A 16,894-nucleotide genomic window follows, 5' to 3' on the forward strand; every position below is an offset into this window, starting at 1 on the left:
TATGAAATTACAATCTTTCAAAGTTTTGGAGACAATATGAACTTCAATAAATAAAATTTAATTCAACATGGCACCGTTAATCGGTCTTAACTTCAAATCCTAAGGGATTTGGGGTAGATTTTGGTCTGGGCCTGTTAAACTAGCACGCGCCCGAACTGAGAGGCCCGAGGATCAATGAAAATGGCGATCTCGACTCCTGTGGCGTTGGAGAAACACTCTATGTAGTTAATCTGCTTCTTCCTTGTCTAGACTATATTGTAGGAAGCCTCCAGAGCAATCAAGGCATCTGATTCTTTGCTTCAAAATGCCAATGGTATGTTCTATGATGTTCCTGGTGGCCCCATTGCTTTTATCGTACTTGTGCTGCTCAGACGTAGTGGGGTTGTAGAGGGATATCATCAGCCCAGGTGTGGAGGGGCTATCCCTTGTTTCCTAGCAACCGTGCTCTCATGTTCCTAACTGGGTGGAACAGTGGGAGGATGGATGTTTTGCAGAATTAAGGCATTGTGGCAACTGCCACTGAAACAGGTGCAGACTTGCATTATCCTTCTGTAGTGATCACACACCAGTTGTACATTGATGGAGTGGAAGCCCTTCCTATTTACATAAGCAATCATATTGATACTGAAGGGTTAAAGAGTGCAAAGGGACTTCAGTGAAAAAAAAGTAAATTATTGCGATGTTCAATGGATTATGTCTGCTATGTGCGTGCTGTGTTGCCAATAGAGCCCCACCCTGAATACTATCTTTCATTATGAATAGGAACACATTTAAAAGGTTTTGTTTATAATAATTTCTCCATTAATAAGGGTGTGATTGAAATGTGTGTTATATCAGAAAGCTTTCTAAAGTGTACTGTATAGGGTTAATTCTGTAATGCCGTGCTTCCAGCAGGGAGCAGTGGCCCATGGGGAGTGTTGGTTGGAGACAGGGCTACAAAATAATAGCACTGATTCTCTGACCCGTGCTTCGTGCAAACAGGGCTCCCGGCTGAGCTTGCGTTATCGCTGAATTAGCCCTCTGATCACTGGCCTTCGTATTTCAGAAAGGTACAATATAGGGTACAGAATTTTGTAACTGTGATATCTATTTTGTTTAATATTCAAAAGTAATGCTGCTTTTAATACTACAGAGAGGCGAATTATACCAGCATTCTCTTTCTTTTTTAAATCTCTGTTTAAGATTATTTATAATTTTTGAAAAACATTACCCTACTTAAAAGCCTTTAAAAGAAACAAAACTTTCACATTTCAAAAATTCTTTGCCATATTTGTCACTTTCTTAAAAGAAAGAAATCAGAATTCATAATTGAGAAGAAAACATGGAATTTGCAGTTAACTCCAAACTCCTTTACATTAGTTTTTGATATTTAACATTTGTAGCATAGTTTGTGTCACAAAGGAGAAATTCACATATCCTGTGCCAAAGGTTAAAACAACATAATATATCAACATCACAGATGACAACTTCTTCAGTGAATAGCCTTTAACTAATGGGAAAATAGCTGAAAGCCCAATCCATTCCTTATTTGGAAACAGGTTGGATAACAGACTTACCGCAGTCTGTTTCTGAAGTGGGACTAGGAGTGGGTTTTGCCTTCTTTGATTTTTTCTCAGTAGTTTTGGGAGTCTTTGGTGCAGCTGCATCTGAAAAACAATGATTCTAAGATAACTTGGAATGACTGACAAATAATGTTTATCCTCTAATGTCCTGAAGCATATAAGAGTAGTTATAGAGTGTACTTTGACAATGACCCATTTTGAAGATACCAAACAAAACTTTTCTTAAAAAATCAACTCAATGCTGCTTAACCATTCATGGTTTTATTTCAAATTGGTCCCTTGGAGAATACTGAGATTTATGAAATTGCTTAGATTTCTGTGTATTTCTCCAATTCAATACAATTTTCAGCATTATAATAGGAAATTATTTCTGCAAATAAAGCTTGACCAACATTCATACATGTACATTGCGTACTCAAAGAGTTTTTAGGCTCCTTGATCTTAACTGTCCAAGATCATTTTCATTTTGCTTTGTGCTGTTAAATGTCTGTTTGTTCTAAGGGAAACTCTGGCTTAATCTTGTGTTAGTAATTTGTTTCTGCTACAGACTAGTGGAAGGAATTTAGTTTTTAATTTTGCTGTTTAATGACAGGAAAAAAAGGCAAACAATGTTGCACGCAGAGGAATGTTTTCTGTTGCGAGTTCTAATGCTGCTGAATGCTCTTACCAGCCACAGTAACCGAACAAGTACATTCCACTTTCCCTGCAGAATTCTCAGCTATGCATTTGTACTGGCCTTCATCTTCAGGCAGGAGCTCCTCAATTGTAAGTGTACAAAGTGATCCTGACACAAATAAAAGCTTGTGAGGGACCACAGTCCACACGGATTTTAAACTAAGATTCAAATACACTTAACTATTTACACATAACTTTTGAGAACAAGTATTCATCAACTCCAGATTAATAAAAATATGTTCTAAATTTTCCACAAATTTTTATTACAGCAAGATCATGTATTACAAAATAGATATTTGCATTTCTGATGTGTATTTGTATCAAAAATCATTAGTGAAAAATAAATATGCACTGTCCTTGTGGCTTTAAAAGATTAAACAGAGATGAAAGCTTTGTTGGTACAATAAGTAAATGAAATATTACTTTATTAATGAATTCTATTAGAATATTTTTTCAATATAAACACTATTGTTTGACTGTTTATTAAGACTTAGTATTTAATTAAAATCTCCAAATATTCATGGAAGCCAGTTACCTTCTTGAGATATATTAATGAACTTGGATGACTTGATGGCCTTTCCAGCTATAGTCCAGGTGACTATTGGGGGTACTTCGGCCACAACCCGACATTGCAACAATAAACGTTCACCATCTGCTACCTGAGCATCCTTTAATGTTTCCTTAAAGACGGGTACATTGCTTGTGCTTTCAGATTTCTCCTCAATTACTCCGCCATCGACACATGAACATCCATGTTTACAATCGACATCATCATTTAAGTTCACTTTTACAGGTTGAATGTTTTCAGCGTCATTATTTGTTTCTTTGTCAGTAGAAGTTTTCTTCTTTGAGCCTAGAGCACTCCTGAAGTCTGGCTGTGCTTGATTTGGTGTGATCATTTCTTGTGGTGATATTTTGGGAATGTTCTTTTTACCTAGGACTGCCCGGAAATCTACCTGTTGGGGACTTGAAATTTTCTTTTCTTCTTCAAATGAATTAGTCGTTTTAACATGTCTGGAAAGAGATTCTCGGAAGTTCATTTGTTCTGCTGATCGTTCCTTCAGTTCTTCCTCAGACAAGCTTTTGGTGATCACTTTCTTCCCTAGTACGCAACGGAAATCTCTCTGCTCAGCCTCTTGCTGTTTGAGTTGTTCTGCAGACTGCTCTTTGGTTTCAACTTTTCTTCTAAGCACTCCACGGAATGCTTTCTCTTCGTCTGTGCTTACTTTTGTTTCTGCAGTGCTCTTCTCTATGCCATCACCACAACCCTCCTCCTCTTCAAAGACACTGGCATTCAGTTGCTCCTTACTGTTACCAGCAAAGAAAGGAAAGAATTAACAAGAGGTTAGTTTGAAAGCTACAGAACAGCCCCAGGCTTGATACAAGAATGTTTATAAAAGGGAAAGGCTTATTACATGAACACAATACATTACTGTACTGCATCACTGATGACTTCAGTGACCATGTAAGGGCATGAAAAAAAGTGAGACAGACTCTACTCGGGCTGTGTACTATGGCACAGCTGTGTGATGTAAACAATTTGTTTGGTCACTTTTGGGGATTAAATTTTGAATCTTTTCCAGACTAGAGCTGGCTGACCTTAGTACAGGCAGTGCAAAAATAGAACCCTCACAAGTAATGCCTGGGAATCATACTTACTCTTCCTCAGCTTCTTCTCGGGAAAGGGAACATTCTTTGACCACCAGAGAAACATGGCAGCTGCACTTGCCAACTTGGTTTCTAACATTTGTGAAAGAAAAAGAGAGGACTTAAGTTAAATAATATATGGAAAAATAGATTACAAAAATAAAGTGACTATTATGAATAACCATATTTGTATATGCTTCTGAAACGTAGCAAATGCTAGCCTGCAATTTTTTAAATGTGAATCGTATTGTTTAGGCATTGTGGTTATAAATACTTGCTATCTCTCCATCACAATGTGAGCAGCAACCATGCAGACCAGCTTGGTATATAAATATTCAACTGCTTATCAAAGCAAAACAAGCTTACTGTAATTAGATGAATCAGATTTGTGGGATGGGATACACTCAGGCTGCTAACTCTTCCTTTGCAAAAGAAGTAAACTCCTTATGGTTAATAATGCTGTGACCAAATGCTTTAAGGATGAACAGTTGTCAGTAACAAAGTGAAGACCCTTACTGATCTTCAGGAATCAATCTGCCTTATGGATCTCCCCCAATGCCTCAGTGAGTAGCCAAGCAGTACAGTCAAGGAGAGTCTCAGGTTCAATCATTGGTTTGTATTGATTTACCTTCTCTCAGCTTGGATAATGGCAGACACACTACAATTGGTTTAGGGAGAATTCCTGCACCTGATCGTTATTCAGCAGCCCCTGCTGTGAGTTTGGATGTGAATATTGGATGTGGATAAGATCATGCGGGGTGGTGCTGCTCCCTGGTTGAATGGTATGCTAATACTCATTGTCAAGGCTCACACATGAATAATGGCCACTTGGCTTAGATACAAAAGGGTGATTGACACCCGTGGAAACATAGCCCAGCAAGGAATTAATGCCGTGACGAGCAGTAGGGAGGGAATAAAATTGGTGAGAGTAAAAACTCTGCCATATGTTTGTTTTTTGAAACTCAGCTAGCTTCACAGCTCTATAGCCCTAAAACTGGAACTATAAACTCAGTATATTATTCTAAGGTGATCTGCCAAGATTCAACTGTCACACATTTATGTTTAATGGTCTCAGTTGGTAAAGGCACATGCAACTGAGTCATGAGGGCAGATAGTTCCATATTTTATTTTTGATCTGTACAGAAGAGATGCTACAATTGGCCTCAGCATGACTGGTTGAGGAGGGAAACAATCAGCTATAGTCCCCCTTCTCCCTGCTGGAATGTCCACAGTTGTGGAAGTTGGGTTAAGACAGGATGAGGCTTGGCTGTGATGTCCTCATGGAAAACAATCCACCACCACTCATGGTCTAGCCTCATACATGAAGAATGGCCTCTTTAGAATAATTAGGCACCCTTTGAATTGTATCCCTTCAGACAAGGAGAAAAGTCATCAAAAAAAGTTTTTAAAAAATGAAGGGGAAGAAATTTGACTTGCACCCAGAAGGGGCACATCAATGATGTCTGCCCTAACTTGAGTCGATACGCCCTTATAAAGCAAAATGGAGTCCTCAGGAGGCTCAAATAGGCCGGGGAAAAAAAATGTCAGCTCCCACTGGAGCCACTCTGAATAGAGAAGGTATTTGATCGCCTCTGGGAATTGATTACCTTTCTCTAGAGAAGGTTTGGGCCCTTTAGAACGTTGTCTCAATTACAGCAGGTCTCATTTGGTGTGAGTTCCACTGGGGCCTTTCAAGGGAAGGAATTTCCTGGGGAAGCCCGTGAACTCCCCCTGACACACCTCCTTTACATGTGGGGGATACGCAGAAGATCAGCCCATGACCCCCCCAACTGGAATTTCAAGGTCCAGCCCAAATGAGACAGAATCCCATCCAAGCTGTATCCTTGATAAGCAGCAGCCCAATCAGAGCAGTAAGAATTCTCAAACCAGTCTGAAGTTGCACTTTGTACAGAAATCTCAATCAGCCCATTTGGACCAGTTCAATTTTGCATTTCCAATTCAATGTTTGTCCATACCTAGCCATGAGAAACTGAAGGGCAGCAATGCACATGGTGTGCCAGCACAAATTTTTCATGAGTTTAGACACATTTTGCTAAAGGCCATATCATATAAGCCCATATAATTTAGTTAGACCAAATAAGTCAAACTGCAATTTATGAAAATAATTTATATTAAAATTATAAATAAAATATTATGAACATTTCTACACTTGCATTAAAAGAAATTATGAAGAGAGAACTTTTCCACCATTCACTATTTACAGTGAAATCATAAATGTTTTCTTTATACACATTTATGGTTGTTCTATAAACAGTGAATGCTAAAACACATTTAGGTTGTTTCATTGCTTATATGGATTGCAGACAAAGATTTAGGGAGAATGTATTGTAAACATACTTGAGCCGTATTTCATATTGACCAGCATGGTGAAATTGGATATTCTTGATCAACAGTGTAAACACATCCTCATTTTGGAGGACTTCGCAGCCTTCATCAATGACAACCTCTTGCCCGTCTTTCATCCACTGCACAGTTGGGAATGGATCTCCAGCGATGGCACATGAGATGAGGGCATGTTCCCCTAAAGTTGAAGTCACAGCTTTTGGCTTGCTGATAAACCAGGGCTGTATTCCATCCTGAGGCTCTACAGAATCAGAAGAGACTTTTGTATGATTTTTGTTTGATACAAAATCATGTTGGATAGAGCATAGTGTACAATTTATTTCTGTTCAAGAATATCATACTTCCAAGCCATACATTCTTCATTGTAAACAAACTTCTGTGAGATGCCTCATCGAGGGGTCGTATGGCCTACTCCTGCTCCTATTTCTTTCTTATGTTCTTAAAGTAAGAACTTCTGTCACTATCATAGAGATTATCTAGACCTCTGAAATTCTATATTAATTATATTATGACAATATTGAATGGGCAATAATGACTCTGAAATATTGGCCTAAAAATTCATTGGCACCATGCCTGTTTAACAGACGTAAAAAGGGCATCTTAACAACCAATATCGCAGGTGGCACGTATGCACATGTTCTGCGCCGGACGTTCGCCACCTGGCACATTGGATCAGGCTCCTCTTTGGACATCCAGGGTATAGGCTAGAAGTATTTAAAACACTTATTAAAATATTTAAATAAGGGTCCTACGTTTGTTGTAAGAGCCTTTCCTGAATCTGGACTGCCCCAGTGCTTGACTCGTCACTCAGCAACTCATGGCACTGGCAGGTAACAAGGACCCTTCAGCTGTGCTATTTAAAGGGCTCATCCACAACAAACAGATTAGTTGCTGGTTTGTCCTTTTAGGCTACTGGTCAACTTCTGGGCCTTTTTTGGACTATTTTCTGACTTTTATAACTTAAATCTTACTTCTGAGAAGAAGTTTTTGGTGCACTGCTTTTGGCTGCTTTCAAAACAGTTTCACTGCAGTCATGGGTGGTCTGGTAGGGCTGCCTTTGGGGGTTGGAGGATGAGGGGGAGCAGCCAAGAAGACAAGAGAGAGCAGTAGCAGCTGGGGGAAGAGGGAGGAAGGCATTGCACAGGAGTTCATACCCACAGCGGGTCTTCAGAGAGCATCTCTTCTATCTGAACTTCACTGAGGAGCAATGTCTCAGGCACCTGCTGGAGTCACAACTCGAGCCGCGAATCAGGACATGGACAGTACTGCCTGTGGCTGTCAACATCACCGTGACCCTTAACTTTCATGCAACAGGCTCCTTTCAGGCTGCAGCAGGTTACATAAGCGACATCCCACAGTATGCTGTCCACCATTGTATCAGGGAGGTCACCAAGGCTCTCCAGGCCAGGAGAAATAACTACATCTCTTTCCCACTGTACAGAGTGAAGCAGGATCAAAGAGCACTAGGCTTTGTCCTTATTGCAGACTTCCCCGGGGTGCAAAGGCACCATAGACTGCACTCACCTTGCGTGCTCCCCATTATCAGCCTGGCTTCTTTCTGAATTGAAAGGGATTCCAGTCCCTCAATGTCCTGCTTGTTTGCGACCACAGGCAGCACATCATGCAGTTCTGTGCTCAGTTTCCTGGCAGCAGTCATGATGTATTCATCCTGTGGCTGTCCTCTGTGCCACCTTTATTCCAACCAAGCCGTCAGGTCACAGGCTAGCTACTGAGCAACAAAGGCTATCCCCTTCACACATGGCTCATAATTCCTGTCAGGAATCCGGGCTCAGCTGCAGGACTGACCTACAACGAGAGCCATGCTGCCACCAGAAATGTTATTGAGCAGACAGTCGGCATGTTCAAGCAATGCTCCCGCAACCTAGACCGTTCTGGAGAAGTTTTGCAGTACACCACTGAGTGGGTATCCAGGTTTTTGGTTGTCTGCTGCATGCTCCATAGCTTTACCATCATGAGGAACCAGCCCATACCAGTACCTAAACAGCAGGAAGTGCAGCAGGAGCAGGAGGAGGAGGAGGAGCAGCATGAAGAGGAGAAAGAGCAGGAGTGCCATCGACCACCAGTGCCTCTAGCTGCCAGAGCTCTCAGGGAGCAGCTCACCCAAGAGCTTTTCAAGTGAACCATCCCTCCGATCCCCAGTACATCAATAGTCCTGCAATCCTTATCACCACCGTCCTTACTACACCATCCGATTGCCTTCCCACAGTCCAGCCTTGTAGGTCTTGCCCTCACTTCACTACAAATATAAACACCACCACCAAATATAGAACAAAAAACAAATTTATCCAATAACTCAATTCCATCTATATCTAATAGTTAGAAATAATTTTGAATCACCCTTGTGTAAGCTCTTACTGCCTGTCCTCTGTAGTCGTTAACTTATTCTAGTGCTGCTACGGAGGGTATCCCCAATGGCTACTGCTTGGGAGGTGGAAGGTGTTGAGCTTCCATTGAGGACACTTCAAATGGCCATGGTGGGCGACCTCAAGCAGCTCTGGGCCTTGAGGCCCAAGCTGCAGACTGCAGCATCTCAGCGTGGGCTGTGGCTGTTTGGTTTGGCTGACTGCGTGGCACTAATAAGGGCACTGGCGGAGTGGGTGGTGGGGCAGCAGGCATGCTGTCGTCCTGAGAGAGGACTGCAGGTGCCTCTCCCACCGAGCTAAGGCCACTCTCCTGGGACGGCGTCTCAGCACTCCTTCGGCTCTGTGCGAAAACAGAGTGCAGGAGTGATGTGACACTCTGGAAGCCGCTGTTGACACTGGCTCTCAGAGACAAGATGGCAGCCACCTGAGCCTCTATAGCAGCAGTGTTAGCTGCCACTGAAGCTGTCAGCAGAGGATCCATCATGGTGAACGCCACTGTCGTGTTCATGGATCTGACCATGTTGGACAGAATTGTCTCTATGTTCTGCGTGAAGCCTTGACACAGGTTGGAGCTGGACTCCTCCATGCTCTGAGCCATTGTACACAAGCTCATTGGCAAGCTGCCCATTACATCTAGCATTTCCTGTTCTATGCCCATGAGCCTTCTTCGGTAACTTGGGCCCTCAAAGTCAGCATCTGAGTCCTTCACAGCAGAGTTAATATGTGATCCCGCACTCCAGCAAGCTGGCACCTGTGGTGTCCCCTGCCTGAGCTCCTGCGTATTTGTGCTCACACTGGTGATTCACCACATGAAGACCCCTCCTCTGGCCTAGCTTCTAAAGTACGTATGGTTCCAGTTTCTGAGTTGATGCTGCATCTTCAGAAATGCTGGCAACCTCTTCCTGAAGTGGCAGAGGCATGTCCACCCTTTCAGCATCTGAAATGAAAGAGATGGACAAGGTGTGAAGACATAGCAGAGGAACAAGTGGTTGGTGAAAGCAGCTGCAATTTGTCATGCACAATGTGTCGGGTGAGATAGAAGTAAGAAGGGAAAAAGAGGATAAAGTGTGAAGAAACCCAGTGCGATGTCTCCTCCAGCGTTGACACTCGTCATGGCCTCGATTCTGTCCCTGCCTGTGATTGCCAGCATGTTTTCTTCCACCTGGGAGACGGTGTGTAGGTGGGCTGAGCTTTCTCCGGTAGAAGTCTCCTGGCGCAAGTTGTGCCTGACCTTCTCCTGGAAGAAGGAAGAGAGTGTGTTAGTGACATCCTTGTGAGGTGTTTAGAGAATGTGCCTGTCATGGTTGAATAGTTGGTACATAGTGTGTAAGATGTGAAGTGTGGCAAAGTGAGGGTTACAATAGTGGTGAGTGTGAGTATGAGGAGAAGGAGATGGAGTGGAGTGTGGTGCAATGATTGTAGGAGTGTGAAGGAAAGTGGGGTGGGGATTATTGAGAGTAGTGAGGCTGGAGGTGGTGGAGGTGCGAGCAGAGAATAAGTATTCTTACCTTCACAACTCTGATGTGGTCACTGAACCTCTTACGGCATTTCAGCCATGTCCTGGGAGCCTCCACGGTATCCTCAAGCCACTGGCAGCAGAGATGTTGCCTGGATGACTTTCTGCCCCCTGCAAGGTGGGGGGGGGGGGGTGGTGGGGGAGATAGGATCTCCCTCCTCCTGAATACCGCCTGGACCAGGGTGTCCACTGCAGCATCTGGACCAGGGTGTCCTGTCTGGACCTCTTCCAACCATTTTCTTCTATCTGGGAAGTTTCCCTGTTTCTGCAGCCTGAATGCACCTCCCCTTTAAGAGGTGCTGACAGCTGTTAAGAGGTGTCAGAGACACATGATTTCCTGCCACATTCCCCACCCCCCAACCCAATGAATATTGGTTGCACACCTGAATCATTTTAATGAGATCCCAGCATAAATTTAACTTGGTACCTGGGACCATGAGATCAGGCACATGCAGTGCATCCCTCCCCCTGTGTACCCTTATTTGGGAGCGATTGAATTTCTATTTCATCCTTTTTCTCATTAAGAAAAGCTTCACCTGAAGTGACTAGCTTTTTAAGCCACAAACATCTCTTTTGTCAGATTTAATTAAATATTATTAATCTTATTAACACTCAGTGGAGCAGATTTTTGCCTTTACCGCCTGGGCATTAAATTTCATCTGGGGAGAGCGCAGAAAGGGAAACCTGGTAGAGAGGATCACATGCCACCAACAGAATTTATTTAATTTTCCTTCTATTTAAACGAATGGGTGGAAATTGGGCAGGTTCTGTAGCCCGTGTATGATCCTCTCCTTGCCCAATTTCCTCTCTGCTCTCTGGCCAGCACATGCTTAATGTCCAGGTGGTAAAGACAAAAATCTACCACAATGTTAGCACATAAGCAGGATACGAAGTCAGCCTGAAACTAAGGGGATGATTTTAAACCCCAAGAACGGGTGGGCTGGGGGCGGGTGGGAGTTGAAAATAGTTTTTTTTTGGGTCGCAACCGCAAAATTTTCGGACTTTGCATTCCCAGTGGGAAGCCCGTACTTTATCGCGCAGACTTTAAACCCGGAAATAAAGCCGGGTTGTGGTCGCGACCCAAAGAACAACTATTTTCAACTCCCACCCGCCCCCAACCCACGCGTTCTTGGGGTTTAAAATCACCCCCTAAGAGTGCTCATTCAAACAGTTTACAATTAGCTGCTTCGAGTCAGCATTAAATCAGCTTATGGTAGCACACCCTCAAAATCCTAAAATGTAGGCACTTCTGTATCACAGATATGGTGCTGGTCCTGTGCCAAAAGTTTCATATGCATCTGAAATGCTGTATTACTGAAAGTTATGTATGCCGTTTTGACTGAGCAGAATAATATTGTGCTCCGAACTGATCTTACAAAACAGTGAAATAGTTCACGTTATTTTCAAATCCAGCTATTTAAAATATCAACCCAATGGTAGTTTTAAACATCTAGTTTAAAAAAAAAGCTTGATTAATGTTGTGACATAATTTAAAGCATATAAATATAACAAGAATAGTTCTTCTTCCCATATTTTTAATTACTTATTTTTAAAGACCACCATCCTCTTTAAATGCAAAGGAAGATGCAAGGAGTGCATCTGCACATGGAAGCACAATCAGTTGGTACTTCAACTGTTGGAATACACATCTGAAAGATTAGTACCTTGTACAGTTAGTATTGCCTGAGTCTGCACTTCCCCAATGTCATTCCAAGCTTCACATGTATATTTTCCCGTATCTTCAGGAAAAACCTCCTGAATAAAAAGATTGTATTCATTTCCATTCTTCTCAAACTGAAAGTCTTCTGATTCCTGAATTTCTTTCCCATTATGGAGCCAGATAATTTCAGGGGGTGGATTAGCTAATAAAATCAACACATTTATTAGTATTAACAAATGGCAGACAGAAAAAATTGTAGTTAAGAAATATTTTGCACCTTAGAGTTTTCCAACTATGCGGAAATTATTTTCTGAGAGATGATAATCACATTCCTGCATAGTATCAAAACTATATATATATATGTATATACATAAAGAATAACTTCAAAAGTTATGAAAAACCATCCTTTAAAACACGAAATAAATATGAGTTAAAACTTTTGTTACACAGTTATTAATTTTACAGTCAATGATAACATTAACCAGCTTGTTGAAGGCAGGGGTTCTGCCCCAGGAACTGAATATAGCAGTTCTTCACAGGAACGCTACAAAAAAGTCCTTTTCTCCTAAAATTGTTGCAGGACTGGAAAATGTCTTCCACAGAATTTCCCCACTCTATTATTAGAATTTTTTTTATTATTGGTTAGCAATAGTCTTGGCCCCTTGTGACATGCTGACTCAAGTCTATAATTTTAAAAAAAATTAACATTCTTATTGATATTTTTCCATATATACGTGTCATTATATTTTACTTACAATTTGTGCAACTCAGTCCTTTCTATGCATAGTTTGCTCTGTTTACCATTCTCCTTAAGCTCTGGAAGCCTCTTCTCACATACAGTTCTATTATACTACAACCTTGATGTTCCATTGTTGATGTGGAGCCTCACTTAGTGGTGATCATGTTCAGAAAATCAAAGCTCCAGTCTCGCATGCTGCATTCACACTGTGTCCAATAGTGAGCATCAAATGCAAGCCTTGCTGCTGCCATGCGAAACTCCGCTTTATAAACAATCACATTCCTGCTTATTCAAATGGTGCCCCACGCCATATTTCTGTGTTGGGCACTGAGCCTGCCTATAAAAATTGGGCACTTACCTGGGAAGCGGCCTAGCCTGCTTTATAAAAGTACTTGCACTTGCTAATTGTTTGCTGATTTTTGGGAGATTGGGAATTTCTGTGTTGCTGCATCTCATAGTCTTAGAAGCCTCTATTTTTGGTCTTCTTTTCTGCAGCTTATATTTTACCAACAGTCACCCGTCTGCAGTTTAGCCATTACTGCTGCTGCACAAAGTGCAAGATTGGATAATGAGAATCCCTTTGGGTATTCCAATTATGCTACATGACTTGAATGAGGAGGGTAAATTAACGAGGGGAAACCATCTTTAGGTGCAAAGGAACATCAGGAGCTGTGTGCGCTCCTGGTGATATCCCAGAGTCTGAGTCTACAGGCCATGCCAGTTGGACCTGGGGACGACAGAGGAAATCTGTTGCCAGCCCCTCTGCTTCACCAGAGAAGCAGTGACCGAGTTTTTATCTGCTGCAGGCTTATCTTCAAACTACATCGACGACTGATTCATCATTCCCTGTAGTTGTTAAAGTGGCAACACCGCTGGGGTAGAAATCGCTCGAAGCAGTGCGCCAATGCTCCTCGCCGTTCCATAGATTTAAACTAATCCGCAAGCTTATTGCGGTCTTTTCTTCAGGCACTTCCTCGAATAGGAAGCAGAGACGATCCCGGTGTCAGTTCAAGCAAAGTTAGGATCCTGGGAGAAGTGAGAGGATCGATCTCTCCCCTCGACCAATCAGATTGCAGCATTTTTGACATGCTGCGTTCACTGTCTCTGCAAACTTTCAGCGTTAAACCAGGAAGTGAAAGGTACAACATTTTAAATCAATGTAAAAACAGTTATAGACAGCAACAAAAAAGTAAGAAATAATTGAATTAAATAAAAGAGACTGAAGGGAAAAGTAAAAAAAAATTTTAATTTAAAATTTTTTTTAACGACCAAAAACTATTAAAATAAGGAGTAACGAGACTCTGCATTTTTAGAAGTTAATTTTTAGTTGTTGGGCAGTCATTAAGGCTTACAGTACTGTTAAAACTTAGTTTAGACCTATATTTTTAAGTGTACCTGTTCGGTGGCGTAATTAGTTACTTTCCAGCTGGGCAGATAAGCAAGTTTGCACTTTTTCAATGATTCCACTGATTCCAGCCGGTGATATAGCTTTATTTCGAAGCTGTCTTATCGCTGGCGAACCACGAAGAGCAAGTTCCGGATTTCCGCGTTTCACTGCGGGAACGCCAAAACTTGCTCCTCCATTTTGCCACTAACAACGAAGACTGCTGTTGAGCTTACCGTTATTTCACAAGCAATTTCTGCCCCATTTTTTTTATGCTGCTGGATCCTTCAGGCCAGCGGGGGGACATCAGTCAAAGCAGCCAGTCTGCTATTCACAAATGCATAAAGTAAGGGACATGTTTGCTGGGGACAATATCTTCAGAACATTCCTAGCAGAAAGGAACCAGCAGCTTGAGAGGGTACAGAACTTTTTGAGAGTGGTGGTGTTTCCAAAAGTGCAGAGCACTGAAGATGGAACCCATGTGCTCATCAGGGCTCCACATGTGAACCTTAACATTTATACAAATAGAAAAGGGTTCTATTCTATAAATTACTGTACAAACAATCATCCTACGTGTCAACGTTCGTTTTCCTAGGAGCACCCATGAGTCTTTCATTCTGTAGCAGTACCATGCAGCAACTTTTTGCAGGATCCAAAAGAATGAAAGGATGACTTTTGGGAGACCAGGCTACCTTTTGCAATGCCCATCAGGAACCCCCATAAAAAATGCAGAGTGTCGATGCAATGATGCTCATGCCACGACAAGAGCTACTATAAGGGAACACCATAGGCATGCTCAAACAATGCTTCTGTCGATCAGACAGGATGCTGCTCTACAGTCCAGCCCAGATGAGCAAGATCATCACTGCCTGTTGCCTGCTTCACAATTTAGCAATTAGAATAGGAGTGGCCATGTAGCAGCCTGCGGAGGCAAGGGGCTTACAGCCCCAGGAACAGGAGGAGAAGGAGGAAGACGGCACAGAAAAAGCTGACGTGTAGGCTGGAAGTGAGACTCATTGCTTGCCAACTACTTTTAGTAAATGGACACATCCTGCTATTGTCCAGCTGTAATTGTACTACGAAATCAAAAACACTGGAGTCTCCATTAATGAGACATACATTCCCATCACTCAACTGGTATTAACATCGTCTGTCCTTCTCCAGCAGACCGTGCCACGACTGCAACCAACAGAAAGTGGACAGACAAATAATTTTTTTTTAAATCTCCATTTATTTTGTGCTATTCACATTGTGCTAAGTGCATTAATCTGTACACCCAAGTTTCTCCTTGGTGATCCTGGCGTGCTTGTCCTACTCCTCAACCTTACACTTTGGCAAAATGCTCCCCAAGTGGGAACATCAACTGTGGTGGCAAGTTGCTGTTGGTTGCCGTGGCCCCATGGGATGCTCATGACCTAGAACTTCTGGATGCAAGTTTGTGTAATGTCCCTGCAACAGATGGAGCCACATCCAACAATGCCACGGCTGCCAATTCCTGCCCACTCTCTGGCACTTTATCATTCCTTTGAGGAGGCTGACTGGAGTGGGCCTCCACCTTTTTGAGAAAAGGCTGCCTACTCAAAAACTCTTTTTCTATCAAGCTCATTCATTCTAGCTTGATGCCCTGCAATCTGCACAAGGGTTATCCACTGGTTATCTCCGAAATGGCTGAAGCCCACTGTCACAGCTGTTTCCAAATTATCACCCAGTGTATGAAATCCAGCAGTTACAGCCTCCTGTAACTGAGGTGCCTAATGTCTTATTGGTGCCAGTCACAGCATCTGTGAGAGAACTCTAATCTGTGCTTCCTCCCATGGTACCTTGGGGCTGAGGACCATGAGGATGCCACTTACTCTATGGTCATTTGTATATCAATAAATCTCACCCACAACACTACGGTGATGTCTGCTGCACTGCTGCACGTTCTGCTGCCAAAGGTTGCTTATAGTGGACTGAAAGGAGATTGCAAATGCCTTTTGTTCCTGCATTAATTCCTGTCTGAAGGCATGTTCAGTAGGGTACCAAACCCTTGCTCGTTGACATATGGCAGATTCGCAGCTTGGCCAGATCTTTTACATTCTTTGCCAGCTATCTCCACTTGCTCATCCTCGCCTCCTCTTCACTTGTGATTTGTACTTCACCAAGTGTCCCTTCCTCAAACTCACTAACTGAAAGCTCTGGGGTGCTAATACCTTTGCTGGAGCAAGGGGCAGGTGGTGTGCTTGATGCAACGTGCTGTGAAATGCTTGGGACCAAGACGGCACTTCCATGGGTCTCCTCATCTTGGGAAGAACCTACAGGAAAAGAAGAATATGTTTTATAATGTATCCCCTAGATGATGGCTTCAAAGACAAATAAAATCTTTAGTGCTTCATACGGCAGAATAGCAACTTTCGGCCCTGCATCCAGGATTCTAAAACGGATTCTCAATTTGAAGGACCATAAAAAATGGAAGATACTTGGTGGATGGCGGCACAATGACTCATAACTCACCGTCGTCAAAGCCCCCTGCAGCTTCCTGTCCACACAGAGTGAGGGCCATCTCTTCATATGTTGTCAGCAACTTCAGTATTGCTGGCACACCTTTGTCCTGGTCCTTTCCCAATGGTTGTGGGCAGCCTTCGCCTATAAGCAGAGGACATTTACAAAGAGAGTAAAGTTGCAAGTGTAGTGCTGATAAAAACACCACCCAGAGACCTGATCACTTTCATAAGAACATAAGAACATAAGAAATAGGAGCAGGAGTAGGCCAATCGGCCCCTCGAGCCTGCTCCGCCATTCAATAAGATCATGGCTGATCTGATCCTAACCTCAAATCTAAATTCATGTCCAATTTCCTGCCCGCTCCCCGTAACCCCTAATTCCCTTTACTTCTAGGAAACTCTCTATTTCTGTTTTAAATTTATTTAATGATGTAGCTTCCACAGCTTCCTGGGGCAGCAAATTCCACAGACCTACTACCC

At 42.6% G+C, this 16,894-nt stretch overlaps 1 protein-coding gene across 6 annotated transcripts in view; it reads right to left on the bottom strand.

The window, feature by feature from the left end:
• mylka (myosin, light chain kinase a) overlaps window positions 1–16,894 on the bottom strand; it is a 316,681-nt gene that overhangs the window by 91,050 nt on the left and 208,737 nt on the right. For all 6 annotated transcript variants that reach the window (XM_067987458.1, XM_067987459.1, XM_067987462.1 and 3 more), the window contains 6 exons: window positions 11,813–12,010; window positions 6,243–6,489; window positions 3,897–3,977; window positions 2,773–3,545; window positions 2,230–2,346; window positions 1,557–1,646 (listed from right to left, as the gene is read on the bottom strand). In XM_067987458.1, the coding sequence (XP_067843559.1) occupies window positions 1,557–1,646; window positions 2,230–2,346; window positions 2,773–3,545; window positions 3,897–3,977; window positions 6,243–6,489; window positions 11,813–12,010 (1,506 nt within the window). The remainder of the gene's footprint in view (window positions 1–1,556; window positions 1,647–2,229; window positions 2,347–2,772; window positions 3,546–3,896; window positions 3,978–6,242; window positions 6,490–11,812; window positions 12,011–16,894) is intronic.

Source organism: Heptranchias perlo, chromosome 7 (assembly GCF_035084215.1).
Source record: "Heptranchias perlo isolate sHepPer1 chromosome 7, sHepPer1.hap1, whole genome shotgun sequence".
Lineage (NCBI taxonomy): Eukaryota > Metazoa > Chordata > Chondrichthyes > Hexanchiformes > Hexanchidae > Heptranchias > Heptranchias perlo.